The sequence below is a fragment of the Toxoplasma gondii genome, chromosome XI (assembly GCF_000006565.2).
Source record: "Toxoplasma gondii ME49 chromosome XI, whole genome shotgun sequence".
NCBI classification, from domain to species: domain Eukaryota; phylum Apicomplexa; class Conoidasida; order Eucoccidiorida; family Sarcocystidae; genus Toxoplasma; species Toxoplasma gondii.
The window spans coordinates 5,134,493-5,157,241 of NC_031479.1; the positions used below are offsets into that span (position 1 = coordinate 5,134,493).

The 22,749-nt window shown below is 53.0% G+C and overlaps 4 protein-coding genes across 4 annotated transcripts; 2 read left to right on the forward strand and 2 right to left on the reverse strand.

The window, feature by feature from the left end:
• Positions 1-63: 63 nt before the first annotated feature.
• RPS15 (ribosomal protein RPS15) lies at positions 64-4,928 on the reverse strand. Its single transcript, XM_018782894.1, has 5 exons — positions 2,996-4,928; positions 2,154-2,347; positions 1,719-1,804; positions 1,064-1,199; positions 64-352 (listed from the first exon to the last, which is right to left on the reverse strand). The coding sequence occupies exons 1-5, from the start codon at positions 4,469-4,471 to the stop codon at positions 205-207; spliced, it is 2,040 nt and encodes a 679-aa protein (XP_018635300.1). The 5' UTR covers positions 4,472-4,928; the 3' UTR covers positions 64-204.
• Positions 4,929-5,671: 743 nt separating this feature from the next.
• On the forward strand, positions 5,672-8,650 carry TGME49_316120 (hypothetical protein; the record flags this gene model as incomplete). The annotated part of the gene is made up of 1 exon (XM_002364739.2): positions 5,672-8,650. One exon carries the CDS (start codon positions 5,672-5,674, stop codon positions 8,648-8,650), a length of 2,979 nt encoding a protein of 992 aa, XP_002364780.2.
• Positions 8,651-11,112: 2,462 nt separating this feature from the next.
• On the forward strand, positions 11,113-15,308 carry TGME49_316130 (hypothetical protein). Its single transcript, XM_018782895.1, has 3 exons — positions 11,113-12,090; positions 12,780-13,130; positions 13,866-15,308. Exons 1-3 carry the CDS (start codon positions 11,358-11,360, stop codon positions 14,594-14,596), a joined length of 1,815 nt encoding a protein of 604 aa, XP_018635299.1. The 5' UTR covers positions 11,113-11,357; the 3' UTR covers positions 14,597-15,308.
• Positions 15,309-16,170: 862 nt separating this feature from the next.
• On the reverse strand, positions 16,171-21,608 carry TGME49_316140 (hypothetical protein). The gene is made up of 7 exons (XM_002364740.2): positions 20,987-21,608; positions 20,361-20,485; positions 19,590-19,673; positions 19,132-19,240; positions 18,421-18,580; positions 17,632-17,721; positions 16,171-17,168 (listed from the first exon to the last, which is right to left on the reverse strand). Exons 1-7 carry the CDS (start codon positions 20,992-20,994, stop codon positions 16,953-16,955), a joined length of 792 nt encoding a protein of 263 aa, XP_002364781.1. The 5' UTR covers positions 20,995-21,608; the 3' UTR covers positions 16,171-16,952.
• Between the last annotated feature and the right edge of the window lie 1,141 nt (positions 21,609-22,749).

The following is a 22,749-nucleotide window of genomic DNA, read 5'->3' on the forward strand; positions in this document are numbered from 1 at the left end:
TTGAAAAACAGACTCGACACGCACAACCTTTCTGGAATCCAAAAGGACTTTCCCTCACGAAACAAATTCTCCCTAAACATTTTGCGGAGGTCTCTCCTCTCTTCTATCTCTCTCGCTTCTTCTCTTATGTCTCTCCTCCTTGTGCCCTTTTGTCTCTCCTTGTTCTCCTCTGTCTCCTCTTCCGCCTCTCCTTCTCTCCTTTTTTCAGTCATGTCGCTCTCCAGCTCTGCCTTCTGTGCCATCCTCGGAAGGGTCTGGAGCCGCGCCTGTGTGTTCCAGGAGCGCTGCATGCGATCGGACGACCTTCAGCGAAGCTGCGAAGGCGCGCGTGACTTCTGAGGCGGCCGCATCCCTGAAAAAAAATCAAGTTCTCCTCCAAGTTGTGTCAACAGAGTCGGAAAATGCAAATGGACGAAAATGCCGAAAAACCTTACGAGAACAACGCACTAAAACTCGAAGCCAGCCCAAACACAAAATACTGCAGATTTTTTTCGAAGGCTTAAAGACAAAAACATACATACACGTATGTATAAATGTATTTGCATATATGCATATATCCTTTTCTGATTTATGAATATATGTATTCTATAACCGTCCCTGGATGTCTTCTGCATGTGCAGTATCTAGCGATACATTCATGGCGAGAGGTCGAAGAAGTATTTCGAAGAACAGATGTCCATCTGTGCATCAGTAAATAGACGCACAGATACGTTTCTGTATATGAAAAGGTTTCCTTTGGCGAAACGGTTTTGTGCGTCATTTAATGCCTGTCTTGATCGACAGTGCCTAAACCATGACCACTCTCGGTCTCAGCATCTTTCTCTAAATTCCACTGTATTTACCCCTGCATGCATGTCTAAGTAAATACGTATATATATATATATATATATATATATATGATAACGAGAAACAGCCGCCCGTTTGTAAGCAATGAAGAACGTTTGAGTTACCAGTCTTCATGTCCATTTGAAACTCCCGTACTCTGCAGAAGTTTCTAAAAGAGACCCTGCGGAAAAGAGGTACTTCCAGACTTTTTCTGTGCCCACGCAGCCTTGTGACTTGCCTTCTCCGCTGTCTCTGCTCCAGCGCCGCCGACGCGAGGCGTCGTTCTCGCTCTTTTCGAGCCTTTAGCTTCGGACCTCGTTTGACAGAGGTGAAACATGCGTATTGCAGTCTCTTGTCGAACTTCGCTGCACTCCCTGAAATGCGAGAGAGGAAACGGAGACAGAAAGTTAGAAAAAAGAAGACAACGCAGAGAGCGCCTGAACAAGGAGATACACTTGCGCGATTTAGCCGAGGGGGCAAAAACGGCGTCGAGAGGAAGAGAAAGAGGATTCGCTTTGTTCTGAGGTGGGGAGAAAGAAGAGACTAGCAGCGAAATGAGCAAAGACACTCAGCATGCGAAGGGTACGGGGGACAAGAGGCCAGCGAGGAGAAGAGAAGGGCAGAACTGAAACAGTTCACGACGAGAAAGACTGGAACGAAATTTGGACTTTTCCAGCTTGCTTCTTCCCTTCTGCTTGCGAGGTCCTCTGTCACCGCTCGCCGTGCTGCCTCACCAGCTGTGCGTACACCCGAGGAGACGCGATGTGAAAAACGAGGGAAGAAGAAAACGAGAAGGAAAAGCAAATGAGACGAAAAGGAGAGAAAAGCGACGAAAAGAAGAAGACGCGAGGGCAGCGAAGAAGAAGAGGAGACAAGAAACAAGAGGAGCCTACCTGGAACGACAACAGGTTTGAGGTTGAGAGCACGCAGAACGCGAAGGTATGTCTCAGGTTTCTTCCGCGCGAGATACTGCAAATGCCTGGAGCGAAAAGAGACACAGTCTGAAGCAGTAACCGAGGACTCAGAAACAGAGTCAGAGGCTCGCCAGCTCGCTTCTTTTTCAAGACATTCCATGCAGCGTCTGAGGTCGTTATTACATTGATACGGAGAATAACAGGAGTCCCAGCTTCGATACTGAGTATGCGGGAGAAGAAACAGACGAAAGTGAAGCCGAAGGAGAGTGCAAAGAGGGGACAGGCGAAGGCAAAGAAAGAGAAGATGGAGACGAAAGGGAAGCAGAAGGCGGAGACAGACGAAGGAGCAAACGATGCGAGGAGAAGACGGAGATCGACCAGAGAAACACAACTTCGCCGATTCGTTTGTCTCACTTTCGTCTTCGAACGACGAGGGCTCTGAGTCCGCGGACGCAAGAAAGATCCTTTCGGTGGCGGACCATATGTTGAGTGAGGTAATTTATTCTCGCAGTGAGGGACGCCACCTGGAAGCCCTCGCTTCCGCAGTCGGCCTCGTGCAGGCGAAAGCCCCGCCGGTAGTGTGCCTTCAGGAACTCCTGCTGGAAAGGCTGGAGCAAGAAAGAAGAAACGAAAACAGGTGAAAAACAGGGAAAATACACAACCAGGATGCCGGAAGAAGGTACGCGAGACCCCCAAAAGCACTCACGCAAGGACCGTGGACACAACCAGTTGAAAAAGAGAAAAACGACAAGTGCGAAAACAATCAAAAGAACTCTCAATACTTTCACCGACATCTCCCCCACATACATATGCATATATATGTATATATATGTATATATATAAAGATATATATATATATATACATAAGGATATATATAAGGAAATACATGGATATGTACATTTGTGCTAACACTGCACAGATCTCGATGAATGTACACAGGAGGGCATGTCCATAGAGGCAGGGGTGATTGTCGGTAGGCAATCACAGACACAAGGGCAATGAAAGATGGAAACCGAAGCAAATACATGAGTGCATATCACTCCGATTCGCTAGCCAGAGGGCAGCCGAGTGCAGACGCATGCGCAAGAAAGTAACAGCAGATGGACAAAGGTCACTATCTCTGGAAGAAGTCACTCGAAGATCCAGTCGGAAAATACAAGAAAACGAATGACGAGGGACGAACAAGAGGCCGAGAAGCGAGAACTCGCTCCTTTATGAGGTTAGAGAAAAAGGCAAACACAGAGAGAAGCCTCACTCCCGATGGATCTAAGTCTTTGTAATCAACTTCCCAAGCCTGGTGAGCCCGTTGACCGTCCTCTGCTGCATTTGCCAGTGCGTCCAGGTCGAGACTTTCATCGAAAAGGACGTTTTTCAGTGCCTTCGAAAGACGAAGACGTTTCTCATTCTCCTCTGCTTCCTTCTCTCCTTCTTCACCTTCCGCTTCCTTCTCTTCTTTCTGCCCTTCTTTCTCGTCTTCTTTCGCGTCTTCTTTCTTCTTCTTCTCGTCCTTGGTGTTCCTTGTTCCGTCCTCTTCCTTCTCATCTACTTCCTCTGGAGAGTCTTTTCGCCGCTTCCTGTTTCTCCGTTTCTCTTGCTTCTGGCGGGTGCTTCTGTCTCCCGCGTCTCCTCGATCCTGACTCTCGAGTGCCTTCTCGCTTCCCGGTTCTTCGCGTTTCTCGGTTTCGAGGGAGATCTGGAGTCCAGAAGGCTTCGCCGCCCAGCGCCGCGCGGCAGTTGCCGAAGCAAGCAAAGAGTCGATGAGCGAGAAGGCGAAGTTCCTTGGCCGCGCCGCCGGCCGCGTCTCGCCGGCGGATGGACACTGACCTGGCCAGGTGACGAGGGCCAGCGGTGCGGCGAGCAGCGGGGGCGCCGCAGTGGACCGCAGAGGGCCGGCGGCGCAGCTTGAAGAAGGCGGAGAAGAACGCTTTTCGAGGAAGGACGAAACGACACAGAGAGGCGAGGGAAAGCAGCCAGACACGAGTGAGGCTGGCGAAAAGGACAGGCAAGGCGCGACAGAATCTCTCGCAAGAGAGGACGCTGCAGAGAGGAAGGCAGAAGGTCGAGAACAAACAAAACCGGTCGGCGAAAAAAATGACGGCGCAGCCACCGGAGATGCGCGCCGGACCGCCCGCGAAGAACGAACAGGCGAGGCTCCGACAAAGAATGGCGACAGAGAAACGAGGAGAACAGAACAGAGAAGCACCCGCGAAAACGAGGAGACAACTTCAGCAGCCGTTCGCCTCTTGATTGCGCGACCAGCAGGATACACAGAGGTGACCGACGAGGTAGAGGAAGAAAGCGAGACAGACACAGACGAAGAAACTGCAGAAGAAGACTCAGCGCAACAGGCGGAAGGCCGACAGTATGGGGAAGGAAGGAAAGAACGAATCTGTGACGAACAAGACAAGGAACCAGACGAGGAACGCGTCAAATCTGACGAAGAAGAAACACACACTAACGAACGAGAAAGACAAATGGAAGACGACATGACTTGTGAAGAAGAGGAAGACGCCGAAGAGAAATGAGAGGACGAAGGGGGCGACGATCGAAGAGAGGATGACAGGGAAGGAGATGGAGAGACGGAAGAGGATGAGGAAGGAGATGGAGAGACGGAAGAGGATGGGGAAGGAGATGGAGAGACGGAAGAGGATGGGGAAGGAGATGAAGACGAAATTGTCTCAGCTCGCTCCCAGAGAGCCCTGGGTGCCGAGAGCGGGCAGTCGCGCTCCATGCGGGATGGAGGCGGATGACAGATACAAACCTTTTTCTCTCTCTACGAATGAAAGAAGAAATCGCAACGAAGAGCGAAGGGGAGGGGAGAGAAAAGAGAAGCAAAACATGGGGAAAGAAGGAAAAAGAGACTGAAGATTACCAAGGAAGAAGACGAAGGAAGAAGACAAAGAAGAGACGGAATGAAGACACGGGAAGAAGACAGAGGGAGAAGGGAGAGAAGAGAGGAGACTCCTTGTGCCGAAGCTGTGTTTGTTTCTGTCCTCCCTTCTTTTGTCTTTCAACTGCTTTTCTCTCCAACTTTCTATCGTGAGAGAGAGGAACAACTCAAAATATGGCGAGAAACATCGCAGACATGGAGCCGAACAAGAGATCGACGCCTGCAGGAAGGCGAAGGCAGAGTCTTTCCACCTCTTTTCTCTGAATTCTCTTTGTCAGTTTCTGCTCAAACGTTCTCGAAGAAAGAGGCTGTTGTGTCTCGTGAAAATGCGGATTTTTTCGTCGATACTTGCTCCTCTACAGCCAGAAAACGCACTCTCGTGCATGCACCCGCGTGCATGCGCTAGGCAACCTTGGCTTTTTCTACGGAATCTCTTCGACTCGCAATCAGTCTCTCTCCACAAAAAACGCGCCATTTTCTCAAACTCGAGAGAACCCCCGCTCGTTCACACTTCTGCCAGCGAAGAGGAAAGAAAACTCTCCTCCCGGGTCTTCCTGGGAGACTCACTTGTCTCTCCCAGCGTTTCCAAAGGTTGAAGGTTTCGGACTTTCGCGGCGCCTCCTTGTTTCCTTTCTTCTCTTTCGCAGCAGGAGTTTCACTTGTTTTATAGGGGAAATACGTCGGTGGATTGGCAACAAATACCTACATGCGTTCGTACCTGTGTGCATACATACATGCATACATGCATACATACATGCATATATACGTAGATATACACGCATGCATACACAAATACATGTGCACATGGATATTAATGTGTAGAGATGCACGTGGTTGCGGGGCGAAGCAACCTCATCTTTTTGCGATGAGGATTCAGCCCCAGAGAGTCTCAACTCTGCATTTCTCTTCCTTCCGTTTTACTCGTTTGTGTGTATCTGAGGAGAGTGCGACGGCCAGTCGGCGTAGCCTCATGAGTTCATTTCGAGGTGAAGAAGCGCCTGAGAGTGAGGAATGCTCCCCTTTCGTTGGCTTCTCCATGCGATGCGAGGTCCTGGAGTCGAGCGCAGACTTGCGCGTTTGGCGCGGGCTGCTCAACGCCCGCAGAGCCGGCTGCCGCTGCTAGGAGGAACGGGAGAGAGACAGCGAGAGACTCTGTCTTGCATCTGTTCGTCTTGCATGCATTCTTCTCGTCGACGGGAGCAGCTCTATGTCCTCTCGGATTTGCCCGCGCCGTTAAAGTCCTCCCCTCCCCGACTTGGCTGTGTTCCACAGCTGTCTGTTCTTCCGGACTTCTTCGTTTCTCCTCCCTGGTTGCTCCAACTTGCATGTCTTTCTCGCCGTTCTTCTTCGTGCTCTTCCTCCTCTGTCTTCTCTTCTTCCTCTTTGTTCTCTTCCTTCTCTGTCTTCTCTCATACCTCTTTCTTTTCTTCCTCCTCTGTCTTCTCTTCCTTCTGTGTCTTCTCTCCTGCCTCTTCCTGCTCTTCGTCTTCTCCTGCTTGTCCTTCCTTTCCCTCCGTCGTTCCTTCTTTTGCTCCTGCTTCCTCTCGGTCTCCCCGCTGCGCGTCTGTTCTCCGCCTTCCTCGCCGCTTCTCGTCTTCTGCCTCGTTCGTCGACTCGCGTCTGATCCGGGTGTACGGCGGCCGCGGAGGGCCAGGCTCGTGCAGCTACGCGAAACATGCGAAACACATCTTGGTGGGTCCGGGCATCCCCTCTGGAGGCAAGGGTGGGGACGGCGGGAGCGTCATTCTCCGGGTGGTTTCTGGGCCTCGCGGACGACCAGAGGAAGATCGTTCTGCGAGCTCGTCTTCGGCTACGGACATGTCGCGCGTTTTTTCGCTGACGAAGAAAGCCGCAAAGGCGGCGCGCGTTCAGGCTGCCGCAGCGAGTGTCTCGGGGGGCCTCGGAGGCCTTCCAGGCTGGGCCAGAGGCGAAGACGGAAGTCGCGGAGGCAAGCACCACAAGCCTGGCGAGCCGGGCAGAGACACGGTTCTCCTCGTTCCCCCCGGCTCTGTGGTATGGGAGCTTCGACCTCTGCGCTCACGTTCTCCTATCTCAAGAAACCTCGATCCTGCACAGACAACTCGCTCTTCACTCTCCTCTCCAGCCTCCTCTCCAGTCTCATCTGCAGCCTCCTCTCCAGTCTCCTCTCCAGTCTCATCTGCAGCCTCCTCTCCAGTCTCCTCTCCAGTCTCATCTGCAGCCTCCTCTTCAGAGTCTGCAGGTCCCGCTCGTTTGCGCGCTTCTTCAGAGGCGTTTGACGGCTCCACGTCAGAAGTTGTTTCTTCTGCGTCCTTGGCTCCAGGCTTCGCCTCCTCTCCTGATTTGCTGGATTTCGGATGTCGCTGCGAACGCCGTTTCTTGGGGGAGCTTCTGATCGGCTCTCCACCGTTGGTCGTCGCTCGCGGCGGCCGGGGGGGTCGGGGGAACTCCCGGGCGGATCCGCACCGCGCGGACTGCGGCGAGGAAGGCGAGGAGAAAGTCATTGAAGTGGAGCTGAAGTCCATCGCAGATGTTGGGCTCGTAGGATTCCCCAATGCAGGCAAGTCGAGCATTCTCGCGGCGCTCTCGAGGTGTGCTCCACGCGTCGCCTCCTTCCCCTTCACGACCACGGGCCCCAATGTCGGGAGTGTCTCCTTCGAAAACGGAGACACTCTCTCCGTCGCCGACCTCCCAGGCCTCGTGCAGAACGCGCACCTGAATGAAGGCATGGGGCATGCCTTTCTGAGACACTGCGAGCGGACGAGTCTCCTCGTCTACGTCCTTGACGCCAGCGGCGACTCTGCCACGGAACTCGACGCGGACCCCACAGAGCAGTCGACGGCGGAGCGAGCGGAGAAGATGGCGGACATGGGGAGCACGAAGGAGAGGGATGAAGCAGGAGAACAGCCGCAGGTAAAGGAGAAGGCGAGGGAGGAAGAGACACAAGAGAAGAAGGAGACGGAGGAAGCGACAGGGGAGAAGGAGAGCAGAGCGGGACACAGGAAGGTAGGGAGAGGCTTCGAAGGGAGAGATGGAGGTGAAAGAGAGAACGAAAACGCCGACAGAGACGAAAGGACATCAGGGGATTTTGTGGTGGGTGAGGAGGCAAGAACTGATCGAGGGAGAGGTGCCGTGGAGAGGCCAAGATCCGCAGAAGAGCGAAATACAGTTTCGAAAGGGGAAGGCAGGCAATCGCCTTCAGGCGACGCGGAACGTTCGGAGGCCGAATCCTTGGAAGATGACCGAGACACACTTTCAGAGGACAGTCGAAAGTGGACCTCGGGAATGCCTCGGATTCCGCGCAGCCCCGTCGACGCGTTCTTCGCCCTGTACCGGGAAGTCTGTCTCTACAGCGCAAGTTTGGCCACACGGCCCTTCATCGTTGCAGCGACAAAGTGCGACATCAGTCCAGCAAAGACTCTGGAGACAGTCGACCGTCTCTGGCGAGAACTGAACAGTCCTCACCAGCAGCGGCGCCTTGCGCGCATGCGGCAGCTCGCGCTCGACAGACACACTTCTTCAGACCTCAACGAGACAGAAGACGCGACTGAAACTCCAAAGACATTGCACCAAACGTTTGAGCGCTTCTGCCTTCAGAGTGACAGGGAAACAGAGAACGGCCTGTCAAATCAGGAGCGAAGCAGCCGAGGACTGCAGAGAGAGGAGCAAGCGAAGAGAGAAGACGGAGAAAAGAGATCTAAGAAAGATACAAGACGCGAGAGAGAGGAGAGCGGCCTTCTTCAGCGGGATGCAGAGGTGCCGTTGCTAGCGGACGAAGCCCACTGTGAAGGCGAGGAAGATCCCAGAAAGAACGGTGGAGAAGCGATGGGTGCGGACAAGGTGCCGGGAGGGAAGCAGGTGCAAGAGAGAAAAGAAGCAAAGACGAAATTGGCAAAGATTCAGGTTGTGGCAATCAGCGCGCGACACGGCCATGGCCTTGAGGCCCTCGCAGAAGCCATGCGGGCCGCTGTCGAGGCCCACCGTGGAGACAGAGAGCGTATCATGCTCCAGCAGCTTGAAGAGTGGAAGCGGAGAGGTTGAGAGGGGGACGCTGAAGGGTAAACAGTTCTTTTCCTTGAAACAAAGTTCCCTTCTCGCCTTAGGACCTACATGTAGGTCCACCACCTACAGCACCGATGCTTTCGAATACTCTAAAGTTACTGCATGTGAACGCAGGATCTGGAACAGTGGAGCTGAGAGAAGGGGGGAGCGCCCTAGAGTTCAGACGAGCAGTCTGAAGTTAACGAACGGGAGAGGGTCCACGCGCGACTACTCCCGAACTGAGGAGGACACCCTTGAGTGTGTAGCGCAGACGAATCAAGGGGGCAGAGGGGCTTGTGAAAAACGAGGAAGAGCAGAAAGGTACAGAGCGTAGGAAGAAGAGGACGGCGGGGACGAGCGAATGCAGGGGAGAAGCTTGAAGTCGAGAGCATCAGGAGCAAAAAGGGAGGATCACTGCGGGAAGCTAGAGCCGCAGACCACGAAGGCACAGGCTGGAGTTGTGAAAATGGATTGGGCTGCGTTTCTCCCCAGAATGTTAATCTTCCTTGTGACGGAAACCGCAATCAGTGAAGATTTTCGATCTTTCTCGGAGAAACCCTATTACCAGACTTCTATAAAAGATGTGCGCAGACCTCTTGCTGTGTCACTGTTCTCTCACTCGGATGGTGATCAGATGCCTGGTTTCACTGTAGGTTCTTGTTGGAATTGCCTAGCTGTCTGCCGCTTTCCCCAGGGGAAGGTGGGACTCCAACCACAAGTGTAAACATATATGCATGCATGCATCCATCTCTATTGGCGTTTTACTCTGCAGTTTTCCGTGGAATTGGTGACAAGAAGTTGGCGTGGCATCTGGGTTCACGCGCACAAATTCAGGCAAATGGCGTAGCCCAGGATCGTTGATGGCAAGCGACATTGCCGGAAGCAGTCCTCCGTGAGGCACCAAGGTAATGGTTGCGAGGCCATGCCTCTTACCTGGCTACAGCACAAAGTGCATGGTTAGAAACCATCAAGCTTAAATCGTTTGACACTGCTATATACGCCACTAGCCATACGCCGTTAGGGAACACGAATTCCCTCTCATATGAGTTCCGAGGGTTATTCTTCGCGGATACTTCGTTGACCGCTGCGAATCGAAGAGTGGTTTCTTCGCGTTTTCTAGTGAGAATGCGACAAATCACAAAATGGCGACGCGTGCTTCGAAGTTGCATATTTCGTATGAGGCAGAATTGCTGCCGAACGCCCCGTCGTGCCAGAGGTACACCATCCAGCAGGTTTCTGGGGACGCTTGCATATCCTGGTGACTTTCAGGGGATTCACGTTGTGTCCACACGCTTGAGTTTCAATTTGATGCAAAATCCCTGGAAAATACGTCGTGGGCATGTCTTATTCATGGTGAAGAACCGAGAACTGCGGTTCGCTGGCTTCGAAAGCCGAATGCCCACGAAACCGTCTCAGGGATATGTACACCCCGTGTCACCAGCAGGGTTCCCTGTCAGTCACGTTCGCATTTTACACATATTCCTCATCTGGGTTTCAGATCGAGAAAAGAGCGGGGGTGTGTGTTTTCTGTCTACTTCCTGGCAACGTTGTGTCGCACGGAAGCCGCAGCAGTGGGGGTGGGGCTTGTGCAGAGAGACAATAAAGAAAGCACCGAGTTTCCCCGCCCTGAAACAGAATAGGTGTGTCGACCATTGGCTGGCGGTGAAAAGTGCCTTGCGTCGCTTGTTTGCATGTGAAAGAGTCGAGAAAAGAGGGAAATCGCCTGGGGGTCGTTCTGTCCCTTTTTCGAGGGTCGTCGCACCCGACAGCTCGCCGCGGACCCCTACGGCTTCGCGTCTCATCCACACCGAAATATTTGGGGCAACTCGTTCTTTTTCTCTCATTTTTCTTGCTTTCCACTCGCTTTCCAGCCTCCGAACCTGGACAGAGTTCCTCGACTGCCTCGCTCGGGGTGTTTCCCTTCGTGCCCATGTTCGCGCCGCCGGCTGGCTTCCCGCCCTCAGTGTAAAAAAGGCTTTTTCCGCGCCGCATGCCCGCGGTGTGCCACGCGCCCGACACGGAGACAGGGTTTTTCGAGTTGAACCTTCGCTGTTCTCAGAAGAGACGTGGATGGCTCTGACCTGCGGGACTGGATTAGACAAGACCCTTCTCCGAGGCACATAGTCGGGGTCGCAGCTGTTCTTCAGAAGAAAAAACGCAGCCCGTCTGACTTCCGGAAAGAGGAAACGGCGCGCGGAGACGGGCGACACCGGGACTCTGTGCGGCGATTAGCCGTGGCGAGCAAGTGACGACGTGTAGCGACGACAACGTGTGAGGCCTCCGGCTCTCCCCTCTTTCTCAAAAGTCCTGTCTTTCTAATTCGCCTTTCTGTATGCCCACCTTTTCCAAAAAACAACTTGCCTTCCCACCTGCCCCGCGACTCTCCCGCCGATACTTCCGCGCGACGTAAGGACTGTTTTCGCCTCGAGACCGCGCCGTCAAGACTTCGTGTTCGTGGCGGGGGCCGGTGCACCCGGCGGAGAAGTCGTGGACGACTTGCTGCGCTAAAGGCGATTTCCCACGGTCCAGCGCGCTCTCCTACTTCCCAGTTCCGACCGTTAAACGGAGCTAGAGAGTCCGTTCTGGAGCGTACCAGGTTGACCCAGACAGTGGCCGAGGGTCGCGCCTGGATCTCAGCTGGGTGGGCAAAAGTGGCCACAACTCATTAGTGGAACGAGGTCCGTTTTTGCGAGAATTTCGTCGAACGATGGCGGCTGTTCTGCCCCGTTCCCGGGGAGTTCTCCCCGTCCTGTCTCTGCTTGTTTTCTTTGTCGTCGGCTGCTGGCTCTGTGCGAACGCGGTCGAGGAACTCGATGGCGAGGGCACCCAGCAGCTCCGTGTGCGTCCCGTGGACTCGCGCCTGCTGTCTTCGAGCGGATGGCGCAAACTGCGGAAAGGGCTTCTCGATTTGCTGAAAAAGGAAAGTGCCAAGCGCGAATGGATCCCCATTCACGTCCATAAAGTTCCAGAGGGAGCATCCGATGCCGAGACAACTCTCCCGCCGTCGTCGTTGGGTTTCTTCGGAAGGCTCTTTGGCCGCAACCCCGTCGAGGATGACCTTGCATTGTCCGCTCTCGGGACCAGTCTGCCTCGAGGCCTAAACGCAGCGCTGGAAATATACACGCAACCTGACGGGGAGCTGGAGTGCAGAAAGTCCCCCTGGGTCCTGCCCGTAGTTGTCGAGGAAGTCCGCAAGCGCGCCAGCGCGGAAGGGGTCCCGTTCTTTGAGGCGGCAGTGAGCTACGGCTACGAGGACGCGAACGACACCATTGCCGCGAATCTGCCTATCGTCTTTCCCCTCACTCCCAACAACCAAATCCTCAAAAACGGACTCCCTGACGTCGAGCCCCAGGTCGGACTCGATGCCACCATTTTGTGCAAGGAAGACGGACGACCGCCGCTGTTCGTTACAGACCAAGATGAGAACTCGGACATGCCTGGTACGGACAGGAAGAACCGACATAGTTTACGTTACGTGCTCCAGAACAAAGGAGGAAAAGGTCTGCCTGCGTGAGGTCCTGTCACGAGAACTGGAAAACAGAGAGCGTCCCCGCTGTGAGGAAAGCTACCGATAAACACGAATATGCAGGGGCGAAAGCGTGTGTTTTTCGTAACTTTCGGGTTTCTGGAGTGATGGGTCCTCTGTTGGGTTCAGCGGAAAATGCGCGTTAGAGGAAACCCCCTCAACATCGGGGGTCTCCCATTTCATGTGTGTGCACCTGCACTCTTGCCGGAACCTTTCGATACACACAAAATTTGGTTTTATGCGTTGCGTGATATTCCCCAGCACCAGAGCGAGCGTAGCTCTCTCTCGTCGGTATAACGGAGCGGCTGAGTGTCAATCGAACTTGCGAATTTTTAGGTTCTCCATGAAATCAATGAAGGAACAGACTTGCTACTACTATTACTCCTACTACCAGATTGGCGCCGTGGTTTCGCCAACCACCACGAAATTCCGGCAACCAGAGGGAAGCATGTGCGGGATGGGTACAGAGACTTCAATCTTGGCGGCGCTGCGCCGTCTGTCTCAAACAGTGTCGGTTGCTTTGTGGTTTGCACATGTTGCGCGGCGACTCTCGGTCGATTCTCTGCCTTTACGGCCCGGTCCGGTATTCCCTGCTGTTTGCAGAGCTGCAGCCAGGCCCGTGGACTGTCTCCGTGTTTGTGAGGTCGAAGGTGAATCCTCTGGTGCCGTATGGCCGATCGTACTTCTTGGAAGTCCTCGACAACGTCGTTGTGACCATGCCCCCGGAGCGCATCATCCCCTTTCCACTTCCTGCCAGCGTGTCGCTCGACACCCTTCTGCAACTTGAACTCGCTGTGGCTGCGGCTCAGCTCTTTACGGAGCCTCGGTCCGAAGACTCTATGCGGCTGGCCATGCCAGCTCGCTGTACAATTCATCGGGACGCCTCGTACCTGGACGCTGCCACGCTCGACTGTCCCCTGTGGCACATGCAAGCGCACACGAAAAAACCATCAGGTGAGTGTAGAAAACGGTGCGCTTTGATGGACAAGCAAATGCACGTTCATAGACAAGGGGGCGCAAAAACGCATACTACTCAGACAGAAATAGCGTCTCAAACAAGTACAGAGAAAGCTCCGGTGCCTCTCCAGCGCTGTATTCGCGACGCATCCGTACTGATCGCCGCTTGCGTGTGACGCTGGTCGGATGATGGCAGAAGTGGGAGCAGAGAGCGAAAGGCGGCTTCTTGACAGTTTGGAGTGCAAACCGTTTGCACGGCGAGCAAACCTCGTGTTTACATGAAATGCTTGTCATGTCGCCGTCGGACTCCTAGGTGTGTACAAACGCTTTTTTCTGGGGAGTGTAAATTACGACTTGGATTGCTGGTTTGGACCAGATTGTCTGTGTGTTCCGGGTTCGCGCTCTAGCGTGTAAGCATAGCAGAGCTTAAGGTGACGAAATTATTGATGATAACACCCAAATTGAATCACGGACACGTCTGAGTACCTACGATACGACTGGTCGTGACTTCAGTTACACGGTATAGAGACAACCGAGTTCTTTTGACGGCTGTTCACTACATGTGGTGCGCTGGAAATCAATCTTCTAAAGCGTTGAGGTGATTTCACAACGAATACGTTCCAAGCCTGATACATGAATGAAATACATCACTCCACAAGTCGCACGTGTGTGTCGGGGTGCGCGACCTACTGTTGCGGTTTCCGTATCTTTTCTGTTTCGATTGTTTTTCAGCTGTGAGGACCGCCGCGAAGATCGGAGGCTCCCTCGTCGGCGTAGGACTGGCAAGAAACCTAATTCTCCCTCGTAGGGATACGACGGCATTCAACCAGCTGGTGACCCTCAACCGCAGTGATGACGCTGAGTCCGCAGGAGTGGTGAATTTGAATACCGCTTGGCCACATCCTGCGAGTGCCGCCGAGAAACTGGCTCTGAGCAGGCTGTCGGAAAAGGCGCTAAATGCGTTCGCAGCGAACGAATCTAACGCAAAGAGTCCTTTCACCCTTAGCGCGGACGGCGACACGCTCGACGTGTCTGTTGACGTGAACAAACTCAGCGCAAAAGAAAAGAAGGGCGTGGAAAATCTCCCGACTGACTCGGACGGCCGTCTACAGTTCAGCCTTAACGGCCGTCCCGCCGGCGACGCAGTCGGAAATGCAGACGCTGCCGTCGGCCCTGCTCTCCGCGTTGTCCACAACATATACCGCGCGACAGTAACGAATCCGTACGAAAACGCAAAGAACGAGCTCATGAAGAACGTCGCACTTGGTCTAGCGTTCGCGGTCCTCTTCCACAGCGGAATGCGACTGTGGAGCTGGTGGCAGGACGACAAAACCACGCGGCACAAACTGGCGCTGATAGAAGCTGCGCGAAGCGCACAACACTTTGAACCAAAGTACCTCGTCAAACCAGCTCAAGCAACCGATGTGCTCGCGGAAATTGTCCCAGACGACATTCGAAGTTAACTGCAGAATTATTTGAGTGAGGGGCATTCGACGGACTCAATTCGGGAGTCGAAACTCTGGATGCGGGCACTGACAAAGCGCATTCCACCCTGCGCTCTTTCAATTCACCGAAATCGACCACTGAATCACTCGAGTCAGTTATTCAGCTCCAGCTTAGTTGTCTCGCCCCTCTGGCTGCAACTGATCGACCAGGGAAGCAGCGAAACATTCTCCAAAAACAGACACAGAAGAATACACGCCAGCGAAATACTCTTAGAACAAGAGGCACAACAAAGCTGACGAGTGCTTCAACCTGTATACACACCAGGCGGGCATCTAGACGACACAACTAGAGCGGCAGAAACCTTTATGAACGGAAACGATTGGATACATGCCTTTCAACAGGTGGTTTGATGACGGTTTTGCCGAATTGCAATAGGCTGGCGAGCCCCGTGGAAGGCACTGGAGCAGAACTATTTTTCTTAGCGGAATGCGGACGCAAATCTCTCGTGAACAGACCGATGGATTGACGCATATGCGCTTCGTCGGTCTTTGAGCTCCGCAGTTGCACTTGCTGACCTCGGATTTCTGGCGAACTTTGTGACTTCGGCGTTTGTTTTAAGCATTTTCTAGCACGATGTAGTAGCTACATGTGCTGTTGTAAAGTGGGCAACCAACAACAACGTTTTCTTGTGAGTAAAGCGGGACCCACGTGTGAAACGGACTATGAGCCTTCCTCGCGACGACCGATAACAACGCACTGCACGTTCAGCTGCACACCGACTGAGCAGTCTCGTTCTTGGAAATTAAACGAAAGCACACCCTTCAGAAACAGCCACTGGGATGCGAAACGAGACACTGTCGTCGCTTGTTTCCTAAGTTGTTTAAGATGCTGGTACGTTGGTGGCACCAAGTGAGTGACTGACAGGGTGTTGCAATCGAACAAATGCATTAAGTGAATTCCAACCTCTGCTGACCCCAGATCATTCAACCGCCAACCTTCAGTCACCTTGAAGACCAGCACTATTCGCACACTTCATTCCCTATTGGCCTGATGCGTTCCTGAGCTGCGCAGGTTTTATATGTGGACTAGAACGTCGATGCTCTGTTCAGTAATTCCCTTGAGATTGTTTGCATGAACTAAACGTGTAAGAGTACACCCGACATAAGTGAGACTTTTTAGACTTTGTGCGGCTCATCCTACAACGATACGCGTATGGGCGCCTACCCTAAAATCAAGAGATTTATCACGATCTACAGTGAGTGTGGCGGGAGCGTACCGCTGTCGACTACTGCTAAAGGCTCGCAGCCACTTTGCTCTCATTCCAAAACTACTGAATACACTATAGTTATGGTATACAGACAGTCCCAGCAGTAGTGAATGAATTATAGAACAACATTCTGTTCCTTTTACACTTACTAAAACCGGAAGACAGGGGCAAAACACCCTCGGCATTCTCAGGAGACGCGAACTGGTGTTCCCATTCGTTTTTTTGGCATGTCCAGCCCTTTCGGAGAATCGGGCTCGAAGCGACCACGTCACCTGAGCCTCGGGGTCGAGTCTAGCGCTCTGACTGGCTAAGAGAGTGCCTTGTACGGTTTGTCAGCAATTATGTCATCCCGTATTAATCAAGGATCACTATCCGAGATGAGAAATTTGAATGCTCGAGTGGTAAATCGTTCTTCACGAGACGCGCTTCCACTGCACCAACCGAGGGAAGTAGAGAGGGATGCGAGCCAAAGGTTCATTCTCCACCGCATCGAGGAAGGCATGTGCGGCAGAACCGCACGACTCTCCTTTCTGAAAAGACCACCGGCACGACAGGCTCCGAGACAAGCAGAAACACCCACCCGGAGAGAGGCGGACACGAACAAATTCCCCGAAGAGTAGGGGCACAACCACAGAGTCAGGGGAAAGGGATTTTGCCAGGCGTAAAACGCTCTGTGTATGAGATGCAACGCGCAGCAAAAAGCAGCCAGGCGCGAGAACAGAGAAAAAATTGACATGAAAGCGGGAGACCGCCACACCTCAATCGCTGGCCGCGCAAAATACCAACGGTTGGCGTACCTCACTGCGACCCAGAAATCAAGGTTTCCGAGAAAACGCAGCGGCTAGGGGGATCACAACTCATGCTCTGCCAGAGGGATGCCCTTCTGTTAAGTCTAGCCATAGACGCCCAAGTCATTGGCGCCAGACGCATCCAGAGGCACTGTCTCATCGGCCGCCGCCCGCCCGCTTCGGTGTCCTTTCGAAGCGCGTCGAACGTTCCAACAACGACTAGAGAAGAAATGGAGGCAGCAGGCTTAGGACTCGGCGGCGGAGCCAGCCACGACCCTTCTGCGAGTTTCCTTCCTCAGGTGCATGCGCCTTCCACGACTATCGGTGTCGCCGCTCCAGCACGGGGAACTTGCACTCCCACGCCTGAAGCCGAGCACTCCCAGGAGAGTTCACCCCGGGCTCGTTTCTACCGAGGAAAGCAAATCGTTTTTGGTTTGCCAGAAGCGCAGAGGGTGCAGAGACAGCGCGAGGTTCGTCGCACCTGATAACCATTCCGCACCCAAGGAAGAAGCCGAAACTGACGGCTCCGCCAACCTGCGACATACAGCAGAAGCGTCCGAGAAACGTTACCATTCTTTGTTTCTTTCCGACTGTCGCTGCCCAGTCAAGAACCTTCTCTTTGCGAATCATTGACGAATGTGCAAAAGCGCCAAGCCCGCAAAACGTCTGAACTTATGATTCGTTATAAATTACATGAAGTTGCTGCGCTCGAACAACTCTTGAAGATATTTTAGAAAGACGACGCTCACGGCTCACGAGACAATCACTTCAGTCGCAACACCTGGAAGTAGAGAGAAGTTTCAAAAGAATCTGGATCGCAAGGAATGCCAAAACAGAATCTGTCCGTGGCAATACTTCCTGCCTCTACACGCAGTGCTGCTTTGAAACAAAGAGCATCTGTGGATAAGGGGTCGAGATCTTGGTCCGCGAATCCCGGCGAAGCACAGATCATCGCTGAGCGCCAGGCGCACCGACTGTGAGGCTCGCATTCACTTACTACAGAAACAGGGAGAATGAGGAGATTTCGGTTGGCCACGGCGGCGTATCCGCCAGTGAGCAGTCCAAAAATGCCGCCGACCGCGGCTCCCTGAAGGCACCGCAGACACCTGGTGACCCTTCGCATCGATTTCCGCACCCGTCCGTGGCACTCTACAGAAAAGCAGCCGCCACCGACCTTCGGTGTTGCGCAGTGAGATGTGTGTAAAGCTGCCGTGCCAGTCCTAATTTCAAAACGGGCAGGCAAACGGTTTCTTCGCTTGCAGAAGCAACACCACGACAACAGTTCCCCAGCAGCCGCCGTCGAGGAGACACACTGCAGCACGAGCCGAGCGGGGTAGACGGAGAAAGCAAAGGAAGTTCCCTGGTCGTGTCGAAGTGGCAGAACGGATAAAAAACAAGAGTCACCCAAGTCCCAGATTACCACACGAGCTCGCTTTGTCTTCCCAGAAAATACGGAAAGGTTTCCCGACGTTCAGACGTGTATCTGCAGCCAGCGTCGTGTAAAGGAGAAAGCGACACTCCAGTGGTTGGCATAAAAGTCATGCAGCTTTCCCGAGAACTCAGACGAGGGGCAGAAGCCGAGACAGGGAGGGTCAACGGTAAGAAGGGAACCGGGGATATTTCGCCGCTTTGCCATGCGACAGCGAGGCAGCGTTCTTCGCTCCGGTGACAGGTTCTTTGAAGGACTGAAACGCCGTTTTAAATCTGAACAAAGAGTCAAAGCACCTCCGTTCTTTTTCCAGCTCTTCCCGATCCTTTTGGCTGGCAAGTCGTTCCTCGTCCCTACCATCTTCATTCCCATCTTGACGCCTTCCAGGCAGTTTCTCAGCCTCGGATTTGTGACGTGGCGGTCCAGAAACGAAGCTTCGCGGCCACCGTGCATGCGCCGCCTCTCCTCTTCGATGTATTCGCGGTCATAGATGCCAGGGGACTCTGAGTACGGAGAGCTGAGAGAACCAACCCAGCAACGTGCAGATAACGCTAACATGAAGACCCCAGGCAGCTCTAGACAGGTCAGCGTGAACCTCGGTAACCCACTGACGAACGTGGCGCCACTGGAACCACGCATGTGGAACGGTCCAGCGAGCTGAACAAGCCACAGCGTCGCCTTCAGGACATCGGAATGGCAAATCCACACTCTCGAAGATCCCCCGGGTAGCGCCTGAGACACTCGGAGATAATGGCCAGCCTTTGTTCACGACATACACAGACAAACGCAGCGAATCTCCCCGCTGTAACTTGCCATCTACGCACAGGGAAGTCTACAGAGACTTTCACATACATACGCACGTGTACACATGCTTGCTCATTCATCTAGATGTATACATATATATATATATATATATACACGGACACAAAAATAATTCATATACGTATACACAGATCTAAATAATTCACATAGACACACATAAACGTAGAGGAAGAGGAGATATGTGAGCTGGCAACGGATGATTACAGGCCAAGGGAGAGAAATGAAAAGTCCTCTTTGAATCCTCACGAGTATTTGCCGAAGTCTTCTTTGGCATAATAGTCCTCCGTTTTCCCGACACTCAGGGATGGCATCGCAAAACTGGTCGAGGAAGAAGAGGACGACGTGGAGGGGGGCGCTGCATGCAGAGTCACAGAGAGAGAAAGAGTGTCCTCCTCACGTGTGCCAAAGTGAGACAGTCAGTACCCGTTCCACCGCAAACGAGTGAAACTACGAAGTTACCACTTTGGACTCGTCACTATCTATCGAGAACGGGTTGCTTGTCAACTCGCTGGAGTGCTGAAGACAGCTAACGGTGTTGGACTTAAGTATCCTGCGGTAAACAGAGGCCGGCTGCGTCCGCCTTCCCATGTTCGTACAAATTTGCTAGTTTTCTACACAACCGAACTTCATGGCCAGCGTTTGGATCCTTTTCTCTTGGCCTATCTTGAAAAACTCCTCGCTTTCTCAACGGAGACGAAACTCACCTGGCGGCGCGGGCGGAGGACTGGAGAAGCCTTTGAACGGAGTGTTGACATCCACTGCAGTTGCTCCAAGTGCTTTCGGAGGGGCTGAGGGAGAGAGGCGAGAAATAAAAAGTGGAAAGGTTCGTTCGCTCCGGAGTGCGATTCCTTTGTACAAAGTTTTATAATTTCTAGTTGTGACGTGAAACAGTGACCACATATGGTCTAACAGGGTGGATCGGGAACGCAGGAGTCAGGACAGGCTCATAGGGTATCTCGAACTACAGAGCAAGTCACTCTTTCCCCTGTTAGCGCGTGCATTCACTCTTCGACAGTCTCCACCCTGATGTTAGTCTGTACTGAAACTTAGGCCTGTCTGTCTGTATTAACGAACGTGGATTTGGTGCGGGTCTACTCCTGTGCGACAGTGACTCAGATGCAGCGCCAGAGTTGTTAACTGCGACTCGCGTCGGGTCGTGTATAATCCAGATACGAACTTCAGTGGGCAGCAGAACGAAATCTTTGAGAACGGCATTTCGGAGTCCACGTACACGCATTACGGGCCCAAAATCACAACTCCGTGGCCTCAACCTTTTGTATCAAGACAGAAAAACACAAAGAGGTTTCACTACGACTTCAGGCTTATCTCTAGTCCGTCGCCTTTTCACCTCAGTTCTTCCTCGAAGCATGAAAGTATCGTCGCGTAGCTGTTCCAAAAGTCTAAAACTGATGTCAGCTTTTACAAGGGACTAAAATAATTCTCGACAGGAAACACGAAGATTTTCAGAGTCTTACGCGGAGGCGCGACGGCTCCACCCACTGGAGGAGGTGGAACGAATTCATCGAATTCGCTCTTTGGCAAACTTGTGGAAGCGGTTGCTTTGCCGGACGCGGAAGAGTCTCCGCCGCCAAATGGCCACCTGGCGAGACAGAGACAGCACAGAAAAGCAGACAGTCAGAAAAGAGGGTCGCCTGACCAAGTCTTCGTTTCAGCCAGAGCTCCCGAAACCTGCGTGTGGCAGATTCGGGGCGTTAGCCCGTTAGGCGCGACAGACGGAATCGAGACACAGCAAAACCAGCCGCGCGTCAGAATTGGCATAAATTGAGAGGTCCACGTTTGCCACTCGTCAGCCATTGTAGAAAGCTGGGGTACCCTCTCGCCTTCTGCTTGGCGCACGGAGACCTTGCTGACGCAACGTGAACTCTGGGTCGCGACACCTGACACACCAAAGTCAGATCTGCAGTCCAGGAACTACTCGCAAGAGAACTCCGCTCTTCTGCCTTCGTTCTCAACCTGATCCTTATTTCGACGATTTGTGTCGGCGGATTCTCCCCGGCTCTTGCAGTAATCCTGTGGAAATCTGAGAATTCCGGTTGAGCCGAGCCGATCTCAGCTGCACGTTCCACAGAACGCCACCTACCAGCCCATGGTGCGAACTGCCGGCGGGAACGAAGGAAAATCGGAACGACCTTGCAGAATTCCCGGGAAAGTCGCGGGCAGAGTTCACTTGCAGAGTACGGGAAGGCCTGCCGCACTCGAGGACAAACGTCAGATGTGCACGTGCGTGTGGAGACAGTTGTCCGCGTTGGCACAGTGCCGGAGTCGCAACAAAGTCGGAAACCAAGTTATCTGCCCGACAGAAAGATACGTCCGGGAAAACGGAGGGAGCGAAAGAGTCTGGAAGATTCGAGTCTTGCGTCCTGGACTTCGGGCCTGAAGGGGCTTGCAGAGGGTCGCGACTGTCTCAGATTCCGGGTAGTTTTCGAAAAATGACAGCACAGGCCCGTAGCGACTCATCGACTTCGTTCAGAACTGGGGTGTACAGACACCCGGACACACTTGCACATCACAGACAAAGCGCTGCGGCAGTCAAAGTTCCCAGCCGATTTGAAAACCATATGACGGTGGCCAGGAACACCGCTTTAGCGACTCGCAGGAATGTTGCGCATGCACCTCTTTTTCGAGAAGCTTGAACGACACTGCTTGTCCAGAGGCGGGTCTTGGAGAAGAAATCCGCGGGCTTTAGGCTTCCATCACTCTCTGCACGTCAATTTAGGGAACATTTGAGTTTTACAAATTTTCCAAAGGTTGTTCTGGACAAGGGAGGACCTGGGACTCGTGTCTCCGCAGGCCATCACTGTCACTGTGGGGCAAACAGCCCGTGACCTTCGTCCCTCGAAGCAGGTTTCGTCCTGGTCGCTTTCCGCGAGTTGCCAGAAAGCATGCTCATTCCGGAAAAGCAAACCACGGTAGGGCATGGTCAGTACAGCGGGTCGTTCAGGCAGAGAGCTTACGTGTATCTGGCATTTTTCCTTTTAGCGAGCTGGAACGCTGATTCGTTTCCTGGGAAAATACTGTCCGGAAGCTAGTTCTTATTGATTGCCGTTCAAGACAGTAGTAAGAATGTTCACTTGCACTTGATGATTGGCAGCAAACTCGTGTACACACTTCGCCACCGCTGAGCTCGTCATCCTTTGTCTCTGGCACTTACCCTGAAACGGTTGTAACAGTCCGTTTGCGTTCTTACTTTGTCGAGTACGCTCCCGTGGTTGACACCTTTCGGACAAATCACCCTAAAAGCCGTCAAGTGTGCGTTTACAGATGTGCTCTGGGTTTACAAGAAACGCAGCTGCGCTCGTCTCCTAAACGCACCCAAGAGCTTTTAGTAGACTGGTGCCACTACGCACCGACAGCACAAGAATGGATGCCCATGGAGTGCTAAACAATCCACGAGTGTCACAATATCTCCTACACAGAACGGATGCTGGTCTGACACGGCATGGGGACCACTTTTAGTCTTCTGTAACAAGAATGCAGTTTCCTTGTCAGGCCAAACGACTCAGAGGTCTGATTTATGCCTCTAGACTACGAGTGGAGGAGTCATGCACAGCCGCAGAGGTTCGAGAAACAGATTGTGTCTGTAGAGTACGTGGCTGCAGAACGAAATGAATTCTTCCAATTCCTTCCAGAAGCCACGGTTGTTCCAACAAACCATTAGGGGTAGAGACAGGTTCGTAACACCGCTTCATATCGTACCTGAATGGTATTTCCTAACATATTATGCGGTGTTATCGTCGTGCGTGAAAGTTGGTCCGACACTTCAAACGTCGTTTATCCAGAACTTTTTAAAATAGAGTTTTCTTTGAATATAAGTGCCAGGTAGTCCTGGACACTGAATCCATG